The 22826-nt window shown below is 31.0% G+C and overlaps 2 protein-coding genes across 2 annotated transcripts in view; both read left to right on the forward strand.

Moving 5' to 3' along the window:
* The first annotated feature begins 1278 nt into the window (after window positions 1-1278).
* Window positions 1279-10239, forward strand: LOC115879241 (protein-lysine N-methyltransferase EEF2KMT). Its single transcript, XM_030895951.1, has 4 exons — window positions 1279-1389; window positions 8188-8508; window positions 9589-10081; window positions 10139-10239. Exons 1-4 carry the CDS (start codon window positions 1279-1281, stop codon window positions 10237-10239), a joined length of 1026 nt encoding a protein of 341 aa, XP_030751811.1.
* LOC115879954 (MICAL-like protein 1) overlaps window positions 10139-22826 on the forward strand; it is a 246258-nt gene continuing 233570 nt past the window's right edge. Inside the window, exon 1 of the mRNA XM_030897021.1 lies at window positions 10139-10240. The gene's annotated coding sequence lies outside the window, so the exon portion shown is untranslated. The remainder of the gene's footprint in view (window positions 10241-22826) is intronic.

Here is a 22826-nt window from a genome sequence, read left to right on the forward strand (position 1 = left end):
TTTTCGAAAAATCAAATACAACCTTAAGGCGTACTACTGCCAGTAAGTGTCATTAAAAAATAAACAAGAGTAGGGGTCATGACATATCACCTTGCCAAAATTATCACCGATTGTCATTTTTGACGCCGTTTTTTTTTGATAGTATAATTTTTGTAATAGAGGAATGTATTTTTTGTTTTGTTTATTAACACTAAAAAAAATTATATAGTTTAACAGATGAATGCGTCTTTGTTTGATATGTTTTATTGAATAGTTAATTATTTATTCAGTACAAGGTCCCGATTATCCGCGAAGAAACTGATCCAGAAATAAGTAAATATTTTAAAAATTTTCTTATGTTTAACAAAGATCTTTATTATTGTTGTTATAAATAGTAATATTTTTAAACCTAATATTAAATTGCAATTCGTCACGAGAGTTTTAAAATATTCTCATTTTTCACGTTGCTTCAATCAAAATAATACCATAAGTTCACATAAATGTTTTATAAAAGTCGTCTTTCTTCACATAAATGTTTTATAAAAGTCGGCTCGTATTCATTGAACGTTTGATGGATTATAATACTACTGGAGCAATTTACAGACATTACTATGGAAATGTGCATATCATAATTTCAATTAGTTATTTTCGTATAGAAGTGATTGGAGTATAGAAGTAGTCATTTTCAAAATTTGAAGAGCCATCTAGCACAACAATGTATCATATCCAAAAATCATATTTACGAGAATATAATATTAAATTATATAATATTACAATCAAAGCAACTACGCCACTGGCACACATTCTCAAGATCTCTGAACAGCGTTGCCATTCTCTCGGGAATCCTTCATGACTGCGATCAGCCCGTCTTGTTCCCACTCGCATAGAACAAGAAACGAATGTCTGATTCTGATCTTTTTCTTTTTATGAATGAAATGCCGGGTCTACTTTATTTAGAGGTCATTGGTATCAATCAATACTTAATGCTAAAATCCTCTAACATAGTATTGACAATTATTTCGATCATTGTTCATTGCTCTGTATTATATTTTTTTGTGATTTAGTTCATTCTCATTTTTCTGCACCCGGTATATATCTATACCGGGTGTTTCTCTAAAGTGGCTCGCCCCTATAACTTTTTTATTCTTTCACATAAATAAACGTTACGTTAATACATGACATAAATTAGGATTGATTGAAGTATTCAATTGTTTTCGGACTTTTAATTTTTAACTAAAGGTGGCTACACACACTACTGCAAGCTTGACAAGCATGCATGAACAATATTTTTGTACAAACATGCATAATTCACCTTCGCCGCCACACGGTACAAGCATTCTTGAACAAGCTTCAGTTTATGCCGCGAAAAAGAAGAAGGAAGTCCGCGAAAAAGAAGAAGGAATTCTGAAGGCATTTATATTTTTAACCTTCTTCACCCTATCATGATATTCTGATTTTCGTATGCGCGAATTTCAGATCGCTAGACATGATGGCGACGCGACGACAGGTCATTTACGATCACGGACTGAACTAATTGTTTGTACAAGCTGAATACGTGTGGTAAGTACCGTTTCGCTTGCGCAAGCATGGCTTGTCCAAGCTTGCATGATTCAAATTCAATCAATTATCAAGGGGCTTGCACAATTAAAATGCTTGCGCAAATTTTACCTACAGACGCTACAGTTTGCTTGTACAAAAAGATTTTTCATGCATGCTTGTCAAGCTTTAAGTATGAGTAGCCACCTTAACACCTTCGATGTTTTTCTACTTTATTCGACAGAAAATGATGTCTGAATATAATGACATATTATCATACAACAACTCACTGCCAACAATTTCGTTCTTTTATCTATAAAAATAAAAAATAGGGGTGAATCACTTTTGAGAAACACCTGGTATAGTCTCAATATAATCCAATCGGATATCTTAGAGATCTATATTTTTATTTCTTGTTTAGTTTCGAGAAAGTCGTACAATGAATATAATACATATCCAATTGCTATGTATACACCAATATGTACGCCAACAACACACATAATATGTACGTGTATGTGTACGACCATATGTAGGCCAATAAAAACCGGAAGTAAAATTGCATTTTATTTCCAATTTTGCTGAAAATTACATGTGCCGGTCTTTCAAGCCGGTCAACGTACCCATAAAACGGTCAGTCTCTTCTCTATTTCTTCTCAGTGCTTCAAAACTTTGCCTCAAAAACTTCCAGCGCCATGCAACGTTGGATATGTAAAAGCTCTAAAGCATTTCAGCGAGAATGAGTACAGCATGAAGGAATGACCTCTCTATGTGCACTTCTCTGATGCCAGATATCATCGTTGCATTTGGGAAAACTTGTCTAACTTAGTCTTATCCTCAGAGTAATAAAGACTTAAGCACTAGTTCCGAAACTACAGTTTTCGTAAAGTTATAACTTTGTAATTAAGCCATAGGGAGCTGTCATATTATGGTTTGTGATATAATTATGAATAACGTATGGGTATGCCATTCATGTTACATATCTTTTAAATAGATTATTAATACGTATTAACTGAGAAAAAAATTCACATACCTATCTCTTGATAGGACAAAAATTAAAGGTAGCCCTTTTTTGTTCCATTAAAAAAACAATATTAAGTTAATTCAGAGATATTCATAGAACTAATGCACAGTTTTTGATACTACCAAGTCACTTATACCGGGTATTTTTTAAAAATGTTATACCTAAGTATAACTTTTTTTATTTTTTCAGATAAAAAAACGAAATTTGGCATGTTAGTGGTCGTTGGCATGTAAGTGTCGTTACATTTACGGCTATGGCACTAAAGATTGAAATTTAAAATGCTATATTTTCTAATTGAAAATGTTAAAAGTTGACATATTATGATTCATTCTATACAGAATGTCATTTTCTAGCAAAATAAAACACGTAGGGTTCGATTTAAAAATCGAAAGTTATAGTCATTTCCAGTGAAACAGGAAATGAACAAAACTCAAATTTAGTGCTATATTTTTTATAAAAATATTGTTTATTTTGTATATAACAAACTGTATATAAATATATCAACTTTAATTCCTAAATTATTTTTTTTATAAATTTTAGTATTTGGTGTTATACAATATTAATCAAAAGGGTTTTTACCCTAACTTTAAAATACCCTGTGCAATAATTTCGTGAGCAAATTCTCCTAAAACATTATTTTTCACACCATGTCTCTTTAGCATTTTGTTTTTTGCATCATATATCATATGAATAAAAGCATTGGTTATTTTTAAGAGCGAAATATATTTACTTCTAACAATTTACAAATATTTCAATTACCATTTCTTTTTTACGTTATTTTCCAATATGACGAGATGGTTACAGTTGAGGGTTGGAACCTTTGGTGTTACACAGCAAAATAAAACACTAAATCACCACAATACACCAAAACACTTTTACTTTTACACTGGACGCGCGTTTCTCTAATCATGTTAGCATCATCAGCAGATGATTATAAACTAAAATAAAATCTTCAAGTTGAGCGTTTTTATACTCGCTCAGTGGACACCGAGTGGGCGTGGCAAGATCTAGCCAACCGAGTCAGAGTCCACCGAGCGTAACAGTTAAATTTCCGCCACTAGAGTAATAGGAACAAAGAACTTGAAGGAACTGGACCGTTGTCTCTGTTCATACTATCTTTACATTTATTAATTCTGATGCTTTCACATGCATCTAATTGCCTGTAATTTGAGACTTCTTTAATTAATTTTAAAATATTAAGATCTATACAATGTTCTTTATCAACAACATGTTCGGCAACGCAAGATTTATCCGGTCTACCATATCTGATCTGAGCTAAATGTTCTTTAAATCTAGTTAGTATTGATTTTCTAGTTTGCCCAACATATTTCTGATTACAATCTTTACAAGAAATTTCATAAATACCCGACCTTTCCAGTGGAGGTGTTTTATCCTTTGGATTACCTAATAATTGTTGTAATTTTTTATTAGCACTATACACAAGTTTATAATTGACATTCTTAAAAATTCCTTTTATACCACAGGATAACTTTCTATCAAACGGTATTGAAAAATATTTTGACGTATCTTTCTCTACTTAAAAAGTCGAATTTTCAGAAATCATTAACCTATACCTATATACGTTTTCTAATTATTTTATCAACTAGTGAAGGAGAATATCCATTACACTCCGCTACATTCCTAATGTAATCTCTTTCTATTTCATATCTTTCGCCAGAAAGTGGAAAACTAAGAGATGGCTTTGGTGATTATAGTGAACTATACAGGGTGCTACAAATTCGAGGTACGAGCATTGGTATCTCGGTAACCGTAATAGATACGAACATGGTTAAATTGGGGCAAAGTTGCGTATTGGGTTGTTCACCAAGATGCTATCAAAAAAGTTTTAAAAATTTCAAGGATTGCTGAGTTTTTTGGAAAAAACTGATTTTTTTGAATATCAGTTTTAATTTTTCCTGTCGTCACTTTTTAGAAAATCAAAAAACTAATTACACATTCTCATAGCCACTTTATTAGAGCTATCTGACGGTATTTTTAGATTTTCAACTTAGCTCATAATTTGTGAGATACAGAGGCCAACTTAATTTTTTTAAAAACGGACCTGCATTTTTTATTTCAGATTTTGAAAGAACTCGGTCTCCTGAGTATAATGATATGCCACACTTATTTTTTTTTTGTTTTGACATTTGAACACAATTTATATAAACCAATTTCAAGTTCGTCTCTGTTAAATATTTAATCTATTCATCGTTACAATATGGATAAACTTTCAAACTTAACAATGACGTGCGGTCAAACATTGTATACGGAAAATCAAATGCAATAAGATAATATAAAATAATTAATTAATATAATATAAACAATCAAAACCGGAAGATGGATTGGAAATGGTAGAGCAGTATAATGTCCAGCGAGGTTCCTGGACCTATCGCCAAGAGGCTACATTACTTCGTCATTTGACGTCATTTGTAAAAGTGAAAAAAATTCATCTCAACATTTACAATAAAGAGTACAAAATGCATTCGGAAGTATAAGAAAAAAAATTCAAAGAGCTATAAATAAAATTGAAAGAAAAATAAATTTGTGAAATAGGGAGGGTGGTAACCCTTTCGAACATATAGAACATTAGAAACTATAGTTTGTAGAAGTTGATGTATTTATAATAACTACGATTAATATTTAATTTCAAATTCACAATAAAAAAAAGTTAAAAATAATATGTTTAAATTTCTGACCTGGATATTATTTATTTGAATCTTCCAACTGGCTCGATTTTTCTTATTCGATGTTAATTAGCGCTGATCAATATCGTTGCAATGAATATAATCAGATTAAACAATTTAAAATTTAAGAAACTAGAGTAGGACTTGAAATTATTTTAAATAATAATTAAATAGTTTTGTTGCTGTTAAAGTACCCAAAACAAAAAAAAGTATTAAGTGTGGCATACCATTGTATTCAGGAGACCGAGTTTTGGATACGGACCTGCATTTTTTATTTCAAAACCTGAAATAAAAAATGCAGGTCAGTATTTAAAAAAATAAGTTGGCCTCTGTATGTCACAAATTATCAGCTAATTTGAAAATCTAAAAATACTATCAGATAGTCCTAACAAAGCGGCTATGAGAATGTGCAATTAGTTTTTTGATTTTCTAAAAAGTAACGACAGGAAAAAATAAAATTGATTTTCAAAAAAATCATTTTTTTCTAAAAAACTCAGCAATCCTCAAAATTTTTTAAACTTTTTTGATGGCATCTTGGTGAACATCCCAATACGCAACTTTGCCCCAATTTAACCATGCTCGTATCTATTACGGTTACCGAGATACCAATGCTCGTACCTCGAATTTGTAGCACCCTGTATACTAATATCACAGATGAACAGCCTAGCATGTTGGACAGATATGAACCATATAGAACACGTTTAGGAAATGCTTGTTAAGAGGATTAGAAGGTCGTAAAGCTATATTAAATGAAATTTCCACTTTGTTCTTAAAGCCAGAATGGGAAAACTTAACAAAATATGAAGTCTATTTGACAGTACAAACGGTGTCTACAGGCAGTTATAGAAGCCAAGAGAAGCAATGCAAAGTACCGTATGATCGAAAAAAAACGACGTCAGCGATGGCTATGAAATAAAGATCGCTGTCATGTGATTTGTAAATTTTTATGGGAACTGTCATCGTCGTCATCAATTGTCATTTCCTAGCCAAGTGGACTCCGTTTTTTTTTCGATCAAACAGTATTAGGGTATCTTTAATTTTTTTTCTGTTTTTATACTTGGTTATTACAGTTTTGTTTTCTTTAATATCGTTAGTCCTGTTATCGTTATTAATGTTTATTAAAACCAAGATTGTATCGTTACCCTTTTTATTTTTTTTTTAATTTAATATAGAGTATTCAATGCAGAGTAATATGACATTACGATGAAACAACATAAAAAGTAATTAAATTATTGGTGATAAGTTCATTTCGCTCTTAAAAATCAACCAAGGCATCTGTTGACATGAGACAAAAAACAAAATGTTCAGAAGACATGATTCTAACAGAAAAAAAAATGCGTTAGGAAAATTTACTGACGGAATTATTGCACAGGATGTATTAAAGATAAGGTAAAAAACAAAAATTCGATAGATCCTGTATAATAAAGCCCAATACTAGAGTTTATAAAAAAAACTAAGTTTACGAATTAAAGTTGTTATATTTATATACAGTTTGCCAAAAAATCATAAAAATTGGGCTAAAAATAAAAAATATAGTAACATTTTAAATTTGATGAAAAAATGTTCCGTTGTTAATGAAAAAATGAGAAGGGAAAGCAAAAATTAGTCACACGTTGGTTATAGATAATGATAGATTAATGAGCAATACAATAATAAAAAGAAAAAATATCAAATTGATTGAATAAAAATATAAATTAAAAAGAAATACTGAAAAGCGAAATAATCACATCAATTTCTAATTTTTAATAACGATGAATGAAAAAGGTAAGGAGTTAAAGAGGTGTATAAATATTTTGTCAAAATGTCTATCTAGGTACTATGCACTGTAATAACTAATGTAACTTGATGCCCTGTAGCGGAAAAAAAAATCTCGCATACAAACAACAAACCCTTAATTCTAATTACAAGGATGGTCCGATGCGGCGTGTGGTGTGTAAAACAATCCCAGTTTCCTGTGACGACATCATCGCATAAAAGGGCCAAACACCCGCAATGGATGACGTCACTTTACGTAAGCCACCCACGCTTAAATCGTAGGTTCTGCTAGACCTACTATACTACAGCATGACTACAGCTGATAGAGATGTAATTATGACTTAACAAAACAGTTACGTTCTTTCTTACATCACAAATCTGTATTAGATGAGACAACAAAAGCACTGTATTAACTAATGTAGAATATGCAAATTTCAACATAATAGTCCATTTTCTCGCCTACGCCAAAAAATTCAAACATTTTTCAACGTAGAAAAAAAAAGTTAAAGGGCTGGAGATTTGTCCTCGTTGAATAGGTTGTTAGTTGTTACTGTCCTTTTGTAAGCGACAAACAGTAATAATTTTTGCCACCATAAATCTGGCTTGTTTCATTTGTGATTTATAACGGCTATTTCCAGCTTTGTCAGCTTTTAAAGACTTATTTTTCACCAAATTGATCTTTTTGGATTGATATAATGCGTAATTTCCAATATAGCTACATTAATATTATGTAATTTAACTCTATATGTCTAAATTGTGTTATAAAGTATTTTTTATACCAATAAAAGGGATTTAATATTACAAAAATATTTTTAAACCATTTTTAAAGTATGTACCAGAGACAACTACTAGTTATCTCTGTATGTACCTAGTTATTAGAGGTTGCCTATAGGCAACTAATTAAACGCAAACCAAAGATGAACAGATAACAGCAATAACAGATATGTGGTAAAAATTCAAGATAAATAAGTTATGCAACTGTTTATACCGCTATTTGGACGTAAATGACATAATTTTTGTTCACCTAACCTCAATAATGTGATGTAGATTTCGGTGCATCAATAATTTTATTGAAATAATGCAAAATACAATAATTGATACAATTCGAAAACAATTTTTATGTGGTGTCAATTTAAATGAGTTTGTTTTCCCATGCGTAAGTGATATTTTTGACAATATTTATACTTGTAGTAATTAAATGAAATTTTTTAGAACATCGAAGAATTTTCTTTAGCTGATCAGGAACTTTTATTAAACGTAACAGTGAATTCAGATCTTGTCCTAAAGTATCCTTTAAAACTAGAGTATCAAAAGGCATTTTTGAAACTGATTCTTGGGAAATTAGAAAAAGGCAACTTGAAAGGGTCGATTGAAATACATGATGACTTTTATTCGGCTTATGGAAGGATAATATCAAGAAATGAGTCAAATTCTGAGTATTTTAAACACTATGTTGTTGATACTGATGTAATATCTTTAAAGGAAAACATAAACTTAATATCAGAAGGGACAACAGGATTAAAAACATGGCAGGTTAGTATGTATTTGAGTAACAATTATTAATAAGATAAGAAATTACAGTTATTGCAAATGTGTTTAAGTTAGCAGAATTTATTTTGACCATGTACTGGTAACAAACAATAAACATTTTTTATTTTGTCTTGTATAGTAGTAGCGAGAGTAGTAGGTACTAATACTGTAGGAATTGTCATTATGTAATGATCTTTCTTAACTTCTTTACCCTTGTATATTTGTGTTCCGTTTAGATTATTCTTAGATAAAAAAGGAGAGGTTTATGTTAAATTAAAATAATTTTACTTCATATTTGTGGAACTAAAGATTTTTTAGGATACATCTATAGATGATTTACATGAACTATTTTTTGATAACTTGTTGCCTGTACTTATACTTTTGTGTTTATTTGTTTTATACTTTAATTGCATATTTTATTGATATACAGGGTGTTTCAAAAAACATGTGCCATCTCTTAATAAGATTTATTTTTTATGTCAACATAGGTCCGATTCTGCTTTGTTTCTAAAAATAAATTAAATTAAATAAATAATTTATTAATTTTATTATTTATAATTAATAAAATTGCATTTATCTCATTAAGGAGATCGAAATCCACAAATTATCAAGATACAACTTTTAATCAGCATTACACAATTATGCTAACAAGAGAAAAAAAGTTAGTGGCGCACATCATTTATTTTCGAAAAGTATTCTAGGGATAACCCACATGCACATCCCTGGTGAACCTGTCGACACTTTTTTAGCATTGAAATGTGTGGCACTTATAGTAACTTTTACCCCCAAAATTTCATTCCAATAACTAGAAGGACTTGGAAGAAAATTATAATAAATTGAAATAAATTGAAAACTTTAAGCTCTTGTAGCTATAAAATAAAGCTGAATGTTGATATAAAAATAAGTCTTATTTTTACGCAAGGAATCTCCCCACGAGGGATAGCACATGTTTATTTGAAACACCCTCTATGTACAGATTTAAAATCACTTGAAAAGATACTTGCCCCCGTTATTAAAATTTGTGACCATTAATATTCAAGATTATGGCGAATGCGCAAGTTTTTGACGAAATTTTAATTTTAGGCATCTCTAGCTCTTTCTGAGTGGGCTTTGAAGAATAAGAATTATCTCAAAGATAAAACTATTCTGGAATTAGGATCAGGAATAGGCTTAACTGGACTTGTAATTGCACTGAAGTGTATACCTAAGAAATATATCTTCTCTGATTGTCATATTTCTGTTTTAAAAAACTTGTGTCAGAACATTGTAACAAACACTAGTGAAAATCGTGATAACTTTAGGCTTGAAGATAATGTGGTTCTGGAAGTTGAATTAAAAAGTAGTGTTAAATTATCAGCTTTAAATTTACCTTGGGAAGAAGTAGACTTAAGTATATGTAACAAGATTGGGAATATTGATATAATACTTGCAGCAGATGTAGTGTATGATAGTGATTTGTTTAGTTCCTTACTAAATTCACTGCAGTGTTTTGCTAAATATTGCAAAACTAAAGATATTATTTTTGCTTGTACTGAAAGAAATCCCGAGACTTTAAACAGCTTCTTGAAGTGTATTGGTAAGTTTTATAAAATTATGCTGTAATTTGAGCACTAAAATGGTTGTTTATTTTTAGGGGAACATTTTGTTGTAACTGAAGAAAAGTGTCCTGCTCAACAACATTTTATTTGGAGTCCTACACCTCAAGTTAAATTTTTCAGATTTATTTTAAAATAAGGTAAGTTATTTTAATTTATTTTTGTGTACATTGACATTCCAATTAATTTTTTTATAAAATTAGAACTTTTACCATTAATTAGGGCAATAATAGCATCAATTAATTTAGCACTTTTTAATTTTATTACTGTAATTTTGTACCTTAGTGGGTTATTATCTTGATAGGATCTTGGATTTAAAAGTTCATTAATTTGAAAACCGTTTTAACTTGGTTTCTTTAATAGAAGAGCGTTTTCTCAATAATTGATGCAATTAAATTAATGAAATAATTTATTTATCAGGTAGATTTAAGGACAGCAGATTTTTATTTCAAATTTTTAATTTGTTATGTTTTTTTACAGTTTACTTTATTTATTTTAATTAATTAAGAAGTGTAAGTCTATACAGAATGCTTCAAACATGTGCCATCTCTCGTTGGGAGATTCCTCACGTAAAAATAAGATTTATTTTTCATATCAACACGGGTCCTTTGAATAAGAAGACTAAGGAAGGAGCATAATGCTATCCATGTATTCATGCATGGTGGGCGGAAAAGCCACCATAAAAGCTCTCTAGGGTGGGGATCCTTGACAGTTCTGTTTGACGATTCATTTGACACATTTGAATTTGATTTGAAGTTTTGTGGATTTGTCAGTCTTTACGGAGCTTATTTTATGTTATTTATTATTTATTCTACTACTGATAGTTGTATAAAGGTAGTAAATCTAGATGGAAATTGTGGCAGAACTTAAATTAACAGTGACACTATCGCGATTTATCGAAAAAGACTCTAAAATAGTTGGTTGTGTAGCGTGCGGTAGATCTCGGCAAAAATTGAGTGAAATAATGGAACAACTTTTCGCTAGTAAGTGACTATAGGTATAATATACATACGTGTAGTAAACCGATCATTTATGAAATTCACTTAAATTAACTAAATTATATATTTTTCTTGCATTTTAGCTTTTATTTATTACTTGTCAAAGATTTAATGTCAAAGAATTTAGATATGTTAATTTGACTTACCTGCTTCAGTAGCGTATCGGATGTTTGTGTTAATAAATACTTATTATAACTTATCTATTTTTATTACAATTATATATTTTTATAACAATTTTAATAACTACCAACATTTATTCACAACGTAAAATAAAACAACAAATTATTGAGTCTACCCCACGTCTACCCTACATCATAGTTTTACATTTTTTAAATAAAATTAGAACGACACTGATAAACCGGAATTTAAGTCGGCCATATTTGAGGCCCATCGCGGTGTACCTAAGATTTTTGATATGCTCCTTCCTTAGTCTTCTTATTCAAAGCACGGGTCTGATTCTGTTTTGTACAGGAGGTTAAAGTTTTTATTTTTTTTCGATTCATTATAATTTTCTTTCAAGTGCTTTTTTAGCGATTTGAATGAAATTTGGAGGCTAAAAGTTACTATGAGTGCTACATATTTTAATGTTAAAATGTGTCGACCGATTCCCTAGGGACGTGCATATGGTATATATCACTGGAATGTTTTTCTAAAAAAGAAAACATGTGCGCCACTGTCTTTTTTTCGTCTTGGTGGCAAATTTGTGTAGGCCATTTAATGCCGATTAAAAGTTGTATCTTGATATTTTGTCCATTTTGATTTACTCTATGAGATAAACGCAATTGTATTAATCACAATTCTTAATAAAATAAAAAAATAAATTAATAAACTACTTATTTAATGTAATTTATTACTAAATTTTATTAAAATTTATAGCATCTACCGTGCTACCTACAGCAAAGTCTCCCAAAAATAATGGTATTTAAGATTTTAAAGTTATAGCTATGCATTTTTGCAGCCATGTTTATAGGACCTTTTTTCATATTTATTGTTGAGGAATCAATGAGTTTGGTTAGGTTATCTATTTAACGTTCAGGAAAGTTAAAAATGACATTAAATTTCTTAAATGTACCTACTATTAGGATTGGATTAAGGCAAATTAATTAAATTGTGTTTATCTCATCAAGCAGATCGATATTGCCAAAAACATTAACAAGAGACAGATTTTAATCAGCATTTAACGTTCTACACAGATTTTCTAACATTAGAAAAGAAAGTCAGTGGCGTACATATTTTTATTTAGAAAAATAATACAGTGATGACTATATGCACGTCCCTGGTGAATATGTCGACCCTTTTTTAATATGAAAATATGTAGTTCTCGTAGTAACTTTTACCCTCCAAATTTCATTCAAATTGCTAAAAGCACTTGGAAGTAAATTATAATAAATCGAAAAAGGGGATGAAAGTTTTAACCCGCTGTATATGATCGCAATCTGATATAAATAACATTTTAACTTGATGTAGCTACAAAGTAGAATCGGACCTATGTTAATATAAAAAATAAATCATACTTTTACGAGAGGAATCTCACCACGAGAGATGGCACGTGTTTTTTGAAACACCCTGTATTTTAATAATTAGAATAGATAAAAATTATACGTGAATTTACAATTATTTTTAATAAACAACTCATCCATGGTGGAATGTATGAGGGAAAGTAATCAGTTAAATTTCACCTCAAAATATGTTTCTTAATTAGTAAATAATGATGTACTCTTTACTAATTTGGCAACGGCTTTCTTACGTCAAAACAACGGTTTTCATCGATCGATCACCTAAGTTAATGTCATAGAGTGTCCATCATATGGGTATCTAACTAGTCGTCAAAAAATGCTTTTTTCAAATATGCTAATGAGTCCAAAAATGCAATAAGAGATACCTCGTTCTATTTGAAAAAATTGAATGATGATGGAAGCGACCAGGTCACGTAAAGCATAGACGAAAAGAAGTCACGTACAGGACGACCAAATACATACATTTTTTCACGGTTCCTTGATTAAACATTAAGGCTGTACTTAAACTGCCGTTAAACGGTAGCTTACTAAAATGCCGTTAATAGGTATGACGTCGTTGATGTGACGCACTTGACGACTTGACTGCTTTATGAAATATAGGAATTTTATAAGGACTAACCAACGCTATCCATCCCACCAAATAACCAACTAACCTCGACACTGATAAAAAAATTTAAAAAACAAATATAAATTAGTAAAAACCAACCAACCCCTCCAAATAACCACGCTAACCAACCCGCCAAATAACTAAACCAATCCAACAAAAAAGAGTGAAACCAATGCAATAAAAATATAAAAAAGTCTTCGTCGGCGTGAGATTTGAACCCCGGAGCATTCGCTCCCGAAGCAATAGCCTCAGCCACGGACCCACAGGTGCTCTTGCAAAATGCTTATGGCTAGGCATTACTTTCCGCCGACATGAACGACGTCACAATATCTATTAACGGCATTTTAGTAGGCTACCGTTTAACGGCTGTTTAAGTACATCGAAACATTAATGGTTTTAACACAGCCATGGCACTCTACAGTATGTCCCCGAGGATTTTTTTTATTATTGACATTTTGAGAAATTGCATTCTTCTCTGTATATTTTTTTATTATCCCGTTTATACGTTTCCAAATTTCCATACCGTTCTAGAGAAAATGAAAGAAAACATGAAAATTTGGTTATATTTTATTTTATTAAGTCCTAAAAATCAAAAGAAGTTTCTATGGTAATATAAATTCGATTTCGTTCTTTGGTTGATGTTTATTATTAAAGGTTGATTCTCACTATACCTTCCGTTTCCATTCCATATCCATTCCATATCCGTTCCGTATTTTTATTGTATTGACGCTAGACGTAAGCTTCCGTTCCGTATCAGTTCCATACTTTTTATTGTACAATTTATATCATTACGAAAGTTTTAACATTTGCATCTGTTGAAAAAGATAATAGATTTAATTAAGAGGTGAAAGAATAAATAAATATCAGCAAAATTTTAACAGAGTTGGTGCAAATGTAAGAACTTCACAACGCTGTTTCCGATACGCTTCAGTCCGTCCGCCAAAAAAATGTATGGAAGGAAAGGATATGCAACGGAAGGGAAACGGAACGGATAGTGTGCATTGTCCTATTCATTTACACGATATAATATATTTTATGTAAACGGAAAGGAAACGGAAGGGAACTGATATGGAAGGTATAGTGAGAATCAACCTTAATTTTGTTTAACGTCATTTTTTTGCTGTTGTTAAAGTATCACATTTTTCGATAACTATTATCACCCTCTCCGTAGCATTGAAATAAATAAATATTGTGCTTCTTTAACATTTTAAAACAGCAAGAAATATGACGTTAATTGAAATTCTATCAACAACAATCTATCAAAGAAGGAAAACGAAATTATATTACTATAGCAAAGGACTTTCAATTCAACCATATTTTCATGTTTTTTTAATTTTCTCTAAAACGGTATGGAAATTTGGAAAAGTATACACGGAATTAGCAATTTTAAAACAAGCAACATTTTTTTTATAAAGAATGCAATTTTCCCAAAATGTCAATAATAAAAAAGATTTTCCTCTTGTAAAGACAATCCGGGGACATACTGTAGATTGAAATTTGAAATACCATTTTTTTTAAGCGAAGATGTCAAAACTTTTTTGATATATGACATGTCATTTTATTGAGAATGCCATTTTCTATCAAAGAAAGTAAAAAAAATACTGAAGGAACCATCTAAAAATCAAGTTGTAGTTATTTTCGGGGAAACAGTGAACCAATAATTGAATACGTCAGTTAATCCTGATTTATGTCATATACAAACATACTAAATCTCGTTTTTTTATCAGTAAAAAATAAAAAAGTTACAGGGGTGAGCCACTTTTGAAAAAACACCCGGTATATTATTAATAATAAACAATAAACAAAATATCAATGAGGTGAAAAATAAGAGTGAGCATGAATTTTTTGTTTACAGCGGAAAGAGAGTTAACACATTACAATATTTTTAAGAAATCATTTAATTAAGCAGATTTCTATAAAACAGAAAAAAATACACATCGAGTCGGGCAATAAGAATGCAATTATCACCTTACAGTAAAACCTCTCTTATCCTTTTATAACGATCCTTTTTTTTTGTTGCGTTCGGAAAATATATGTTACGGACGGCCAGACGACAAACTTGGCAGTACTTAGCTAAAAGCTTTCTAAGTTATTTTCTGATAAGCCGAAAGAATGTAGAGCATACTGTAAAAAGAAGAGAATCGCCGTAAATGCTCGTTAGTATTCCGAGGTGGTACGCGCAGTACTTTTTTATGTTTGTGCTTAAATAAATTGACCGGACGTGCGTGATAGTGACACATTTTGCGGATCAAGTGAAACTTGTCAGACGGTGTTTACTCGTTTCGTATATGTACCGTTTTCTATTTAATCGGATTGGTGAAAACAATAATTTATTTTAGAGGTGCGTACAGTATAGTTTTCAAAATTAATTTTACAATATTAGAATTTAAATTAACCAAATAATCAGAGCTGCAACAAGTCAGTTTTAAAAAGACTTAGTCATTAGTAAAAAGTCTTAGTCATTTCTAAAATCAAAATTATTTAAGTCTTAAGTCAATTTCAATATAAAGTTCAAATGACTTAAGTCTTTGACTTAAGTCTTTTTCTTTCAAGTCAAGTCATTTTTGTAAAGACTGTAAAGACTTAAATCAATATAACATTATTTAAGTCGTTTTTATGACTTAAGTCTATATTTTTGACTTAAATCATGATGATCTGCAAGTTAAGTCAGTAAAAACTGACCTAAATCAATATAATTGCCCTCAAGTCAAGACAACCAGAATTCAATTTAAGTACATTTTTTTAAATGTTAATAATAATTTTCTTGTATTAACAATTAGAACGATTTTCTTACTAGTATCATAGTATTAATTTATTGTTGGTACAGATGAGACAAAACCACATAAAATAAAACAGTTAATTTTCAGAACAACTACAAACGGAAAAATATGTTTTTTATTATAAAGTTTAAGGGATTTTGTAGTACATTTTGTAGTATTTTGTTACAGTTTAGATGTCATGAAATTCATGTCTATTAAAAAGGGGTGATGTGTGTTTTGATCGCTACACCGGGTGTTGCATCGTCGGACGGGACATACGAAATCCCATGTAAATTTTAATGGAGTCAATTATTGGCTTCCCTAATGATTTTAGAGAATAATTCTATTTAGGTTTATTGAAGAGCACTAAAACCCACATTCAAAAGAATAACTTTCGATATTTTTGATTAGCTCGTTTACGAGTTATCGCCGATTTCTTTTTAAATATTTCTCCTTTCTTATGGCCCTGTATTTACTTATGAGCACCAGTCAAGGTAAAAGATAACTGTCAAATGAAGTTCATACTCTAAAACTCTAAATACAAAAAATGTAATTTTTTTAATAACCCATCTTACAAAAAATAAATATACAGGGTGTTCCATTAAAAAAAATGAAGAAAAATATTTTTTATTTTAGAAATATTGGCGTAGAATTTTGAACACCCTACTTGGTTTGATTTTTAGGACTAAATCAAAACCCAAAATAAAAAAATAAAAAAGTCAACTTTATTGTATGCTTTTCTTAATTTTCTCTAAAACGGTATAAACGGGATTAACCATTTAAAGGTGCGTTCACACCGGCTGCGTCGTTCCGCTCCGTGCCGCGCAATCATTTTTTTAACATATACTTTTGTGCGCATGCAAGTACATGGTAAAAAAATGCTTTGCGCGGCGCGGAGCGACGCAGCCGGTGTGAACGAACCTTTAGAAGAAACAAATTTTTTTATGATTTTTCTTAAAATGTCAATAATAAAAAAGATTTTCCTCTTGTAAAGACAATCTGAGGACATATTGTATATTGAAATACTACAGTTGGGGGCTGGAACTTTTAGTTGGACAAAATAACTACTGGACGCACGCTTCTCTAACCATGTTGGCATTATCAGCAGATGATTAAACTAACATAGTCTGCTAACATAGTTGAAAGGCGCGTCTAGTGTTAAAAGTAAAATGTTTGTAGTGAATTAGTGTTTTATTTTGTTATATTAAAATAATCGAAATTGTTTATATTTAATGTCGTTTTTGGGTTATTTCAAATAGAACACCGTTTTAATATTTTGTATCATAAATGAACACAGATTTTCTATGTTTTGCTAATTACTTTCTATAGGTACATTATTTATTTTTGAAAATAAAACGCATTATTAATAATAAAAAATTAATAATAAATAAACGTAATGTCTTTTTGTCATAGTCTGTCTTTAAAGTGATATATCTTGTATCACATCATACAGGGTGGGCCACTGAAAACTTACAATGGCTATAATTTTTAAACCAAAAAAGATATCAAAAAAATAAAAAATACCGTTTCTATAATATCGAGGGGAAATACATATGACGTATTTTTTGAACCACCCCGACCTACCCCTTAGTCGGCACCCCTACTCACTTGAATATTTTAAATGGCAACACCCCACTTGTGGCTTCTTCGCTTTTTGGAAAGCCCATGAAATATGCTAAACGATGATCATAAAGTATTTAGGGTGAAATTGAAAAACTACCCCTTACACGAAAAATTATTATTCATTAATGAAAAAGGTGATTTTTTCAGCATAAGTTACAAATTGGGACCTAGCTAAATGAGGCAGATGAGGTATTTTTCAAACCACCCCAACCCATCCCTAGGTGCCACCCCGTCACATCTAATCTCAAGATAGCGATACCCCACCTGTTTCACTTCTTTGGAAAGCTAATTGAAATTGCTAAACGATGGTCATACAAACTTCAACTTAATTACTGGTAACTAGTGATAAGAAATGTAGGTGTGACAATTTGAAAGAAATTTAAAATGATCATTGATTTTAACAATTGCTCAAAATAACAGCCGTTTTGTTCCATACAAAAATAGAAGCGATTTTCAAATTCTTTTCTCACTTTTTGGAAAGTCTCTCTCGGAATATTTCGACATGCTTCAGTTCTCCTCTGCCGCAATTCTTGCAACAAACCTGGTTTTGTCTTGTAGACTATGGATTTAGTGTAACCCCACAAGAAAAAGTTTAAAGGAGTGAGATCAGGTGACCTTGGCGGCCACTCGATTGGACCCCTTTTGCCATCCATTGCTTTGGATAATAGTTATCCAACCACTGCCTTGTGACAATAGAATAATGCGGAGGGGCTCCATCTTGCTGAAAGTGTATGATGTCTTCATTAAGAGTTATAATAGATTTCTTTGTGTACCAGTTTTTTTTCTTGCAATGGTAGGTACATGGATACAAAAATAATTCATTCTATTGATTTTGACACGTTTTGACATTTTTTATTTTTAGCTCCATTTTTTTTGTTCTTTTTTATGACAGTCGTTCAGAATTTTTTATACGCTTTCCAAAGAGGTGTGACAAGTGGGGTATCGCTATCTTGAGGTTAGAAGTGAGGGGGTGGCACCTAGGGGTGGGCCGGGGTGGTTTGAAAAATACCTCATCTAGCTGGGTCCCAATTTTTAAGTTATGCTGAAAAAATCACTTTTTTCATTAATGTCCACCTAATTTTTCGTATAAGGGGTAGTTTTTCAATTTCACCCTAAAAACTTAATGATCATCGTTTAGCATTTTTTATGGGCTTTTCAAAAAGGCGCCACAAGTTGGGTGTTGACATTTAAGATTTTCAAGTGAGTAGGGGTGCCGCCTTAGGGGTAGGTCGGGGTGGTTCAAAAAATACGTCATATGTATTCCCCCTCGATATTATAGAAACGGTATTTTTTATTTTTTTGATATCTTATTTGGTTTAAAAATTATAGCCATTGTAAGTTTCCAGTGGCCCACTCTGTATATGCAACCAGAAATTGAGAATTAGTTGAAGACGGCTTAATTATTTTAACGATGAATGAACTTGAACGTAGATTTAATAAATGCGATTCATTACTTGCGAATGCAGCAGAACATGAACAATTGAACATGAACAAACAGAAAAGTGAAATAAGCTTTGATTATGAATTTAAAAATTATTTATCAAAACATAAAGTTGGATAAAAATTACGTGCATACAATACAGGATAGTTAATTTGGAGTAGGTAGTGGACAGTGGAAGAGAATACATTTTAGAATACATTGTATACCGTGCAATATAGTGTATTTGAGTTTTTAATTGGTTTAAATCGAATTTATCATATTAAAAAACACCCAGCAAGCACATTTTTTATGCAAATATGTACGTTAGTTCAGAAATTATTTGGAAAAAAATTATAGTTCTACACCCTGTATCTCTGAATTGAAGCATTTTGGGTATGGATTTTTTTTGGGCTGCAAAATATGTTTAACCTAACCGAAGTTTCGCGATTACAATTCGGTTGACCCTGTATATTATAAGCGAAAAACATATTATAGGTACCTAATATTATAAAAGACATATTGTAAATTGTAATTAGCAATTTATTGGCAAGAATTATTATTGCAAATATATTTATATCCGATCTAAAAAACACATAGGATGCAGAAATTATACGAACTAATCAAAAGCTCATCTAGATCAGTACCTTGAGTGAAAAATTATGTATAATTTATTACGGCTTTTCTAGATTTTATTTTCTCGACTTTTCTTGTTTATTTCTCAGATGGTATAAGGAAGTAGTTAATCAAAAGCGAATTGCTTATTCTCGTTCATGTTTAGGTGAGTGAATTAAAGCGGTTTTTCAATGCGGTTTTTGCACATCTTCCTTGTTTGTTCTGTGGTGCTTTTCTTTATCTTTTCTGTAATCATATATTATTATTAAAGTCGTTTGCTGGCTGTTTGGTTGAAGGTTTGTATTTGCCTTTGGAGGAAAATACAGATTATTCGATTTTATTTCAAAAATTTTATTTAGTTTATTTTAGTTTTTCTCTATTTACTTTTTCCCCTTTTTAATGTTTTTATTGTTAAATATTTTTTTTATATTTTGTTAGCAATAAAAACCATCTGGCTCAATACATGATAATGAGTCATGAACATTAATAAAGCGGTTTTGTAATGCGTTTTTATTTATATTTCTTGTTTGTTCTGTGGTGCTGTCTTTTGTGTAATTATACCGGGTTTGTCTCGAAAGTGGCTCGCCCCTATAACTTTTTTATTTTCTCAGATAAATAAACGATATTTGGTACGTTAGTATATGATATAAATCAAGACTGATTGAAGTATTCAATTGTTTTTTGGAATTAATATTTTCTTCCTGTTTCACTGGAAAATACTACAATTTTTGATTTTTAAATGGGGTACTTCCCTGGGTATTCTTTTACTTTACAGGACAGAAAAAGACACTTAAGACCTATCTTATGTAAATTTTTGACATACTCGCTTAAAAAAAATCGATGGGATAGCTCGAGCGCAAATTCGCTCGAGTACTCGATTATTTAAATAACCGACATCGCTCTATTATGAACAAGCGATGCAAGTGACGAGTTACGAGCGACTTTTGCAAGCGATCCTAGAATGAAATAAATAGAAATCTGATTTTAATGTGACATACTCGATACAAAGCCGAGCGAATTTTCTACATACACTGCAGGTAGCAAATTTATACGACGTTATCCGTTGCGTATACGAATGACAAAATTTTACGACCTACATCGACAATGCTTTAAATTAAACTAAACCAAGCGAATTACTCGTCGCTTGCTACTTGCCACTTGCCATTCATCACCGAAAGAATATGTGCTCTGCGCACGCAACTTACTGCTTGGCGTTATGAGTATAGTGACGGGAAAACCCGATTAATTTAAATAGTCGTATAGAGTAATCGAACTCCAAGCGATTTCAATAATTGAGCGATATTTCGCTCGTATTTAAAAATACGGTTTTTCGCCCGTCGCATGTTAGAGTAAGTTTTGTGCGCAGAGCACGTATTCTTTCGGTGATGAATGGCAAGTAGCAAGCGACCAGCAACGAGTAAATCTCTTGATTTAGTTTAATTTAAAGTTAAAGCATTGTCGATGTAGGGTCGTAAAATTTTGTCACTCAAATACGCAACGGATAACGTCGTATAAATTTGCTATGTAATGTGTATGTAGAAAAGTCGCTCTTTGTATTTGCTTTGTATCGAGTATGTCACATTAAATTCGGATTTCAATTTATTTCATTCTAGGATCGCTTCCGTTCGTCGCTCGTAACTTGTCACTTGCATCGCTTGTTCATAATCGAGCGATGTCGGTTATTTTAATAATCGAGTACTCGAGCGAATTGTTGCTCGAGTTATCCCATTGCTAGTTACGAGTACAACAAACGACGGGTGAAAACCCGTATTTTTAAATACGAGCGAAATTTTGCTAGAGCGATCGCTCGATTATTGAAATCGCTTGAAACTCGAGTACTTGGTTATTGAAATTAATCGGTTTTAGCCATCACTAATCTAGAGTGCTATGGCTGTATTAAAAACAGGGTTGGCATGATTTAAATCAAATGATTTAAATCATGATTTAAATCAAGTGAATTTTTTAATTTTAGTCATGTGATTTAAATCATTTTTTTTTATTGAGACTCTATAATTAAATAAAAAAATAACTTTAAAGTTATAAAACTGTGTCCTAGAAGACTAGAAAAAATATTTCGATAACAGATAGTAAATCGAAAAATAATTGTAAATGTTATAAAACTACATAAAAGTAATAAAAATATCTATTCATCAATTTAAATGTTGGACCGATTTTTCAAGTAATTTCGTATGAATCCATTAGACCGCTAAACGCAGGAATTTGTTTTAAAATTCGCAAAGTCTAGTGCCAGAACAAGGTTCTTCTGATATAAAGACTATATCTTCATTCCCGAGAATATTTGATCGTTGTCAGAAAACGAAATGTTTTATTTTTTTTTTGAAACGGTTGTACGTTTCCGAATTCCTACCGACATTTTGATCCGCAGTAAGCACTTTACACTTTGATATTAGATAATATATACTAATTTCATTCTCGACTAAGACTATTTCCGAACAATAGGTAGTAGTGTTTGATTAAGAGTAAAAATTATACTTTTTTTGGCGATGCTGTACCTTTGAAGGACCATCGTAAAGCTATTCCGACGTTTCAGGGAGCACAAAAAGTACATTTTTACTCCGAATAGAACATACCATTTTATTTAAAAAATTACAAATAAATTTTTAATCAATTTCAAACATTGCAAATAATATGAACAGTAATCGAGCAACAATTTGTACACTCGTTGAATTTGACAGTTAATATCAGTTTAATAATATATTTTTGTACTTTTGTGCTTAGTTGTAACAGTGCTTTACTTTTGTGCCTCGGCGTTAAAATGGCAGAAGTTAATATCTTAGAGATGTTTGAAAAAAAAATCCTTTTAATCTGAAGCGAGCGACTTTTTTTGCGGAATATATTGGTGACCGATGTGGAAAAATGACACGCGCCGTAGAATTGTTAATGTTATCGGTATCAGGCAGAGTTATAAAGATTTAGCCATTTAGGATAGGACTTTAATTGGAAATAAGTCCTAGTCATTTGGAAATCCGATTTAAATATTGTTTTGAATTAAAATAAAAAAATCTGATTTAAATCAAAAAAATCTGATTTAAATCAAATAAATCGGATTTTTTTGATTTTTTTTTATATCATGATTTTTTCCAACCCTTATTAAAAATACTAATTTTTAATGACGGTCCCTTGGAAAAATAGATTTGATTGTGTAATGTTTTTCGTCTCTTGTCCTAGC

The sequence above is a fragment of the Sitophilus oryzae genome, unplaced genomic scaffold (genome assembly GCF_002938485.1).
Source record: "Sitophilus oryzae breed Bouriz unplaced genomic scaffold, Soryzae_2.0 scaffold_1067_pilon_pilon, whole genome shotgun sequence".
Classification (NCBI taxonomy): domain Eukaryota; kingdom Metazoa; phylum Arthropoda; class Insecta; order Coleoptera; family Curculionidae; genus Sitophilus; species Sitophilus oryzae.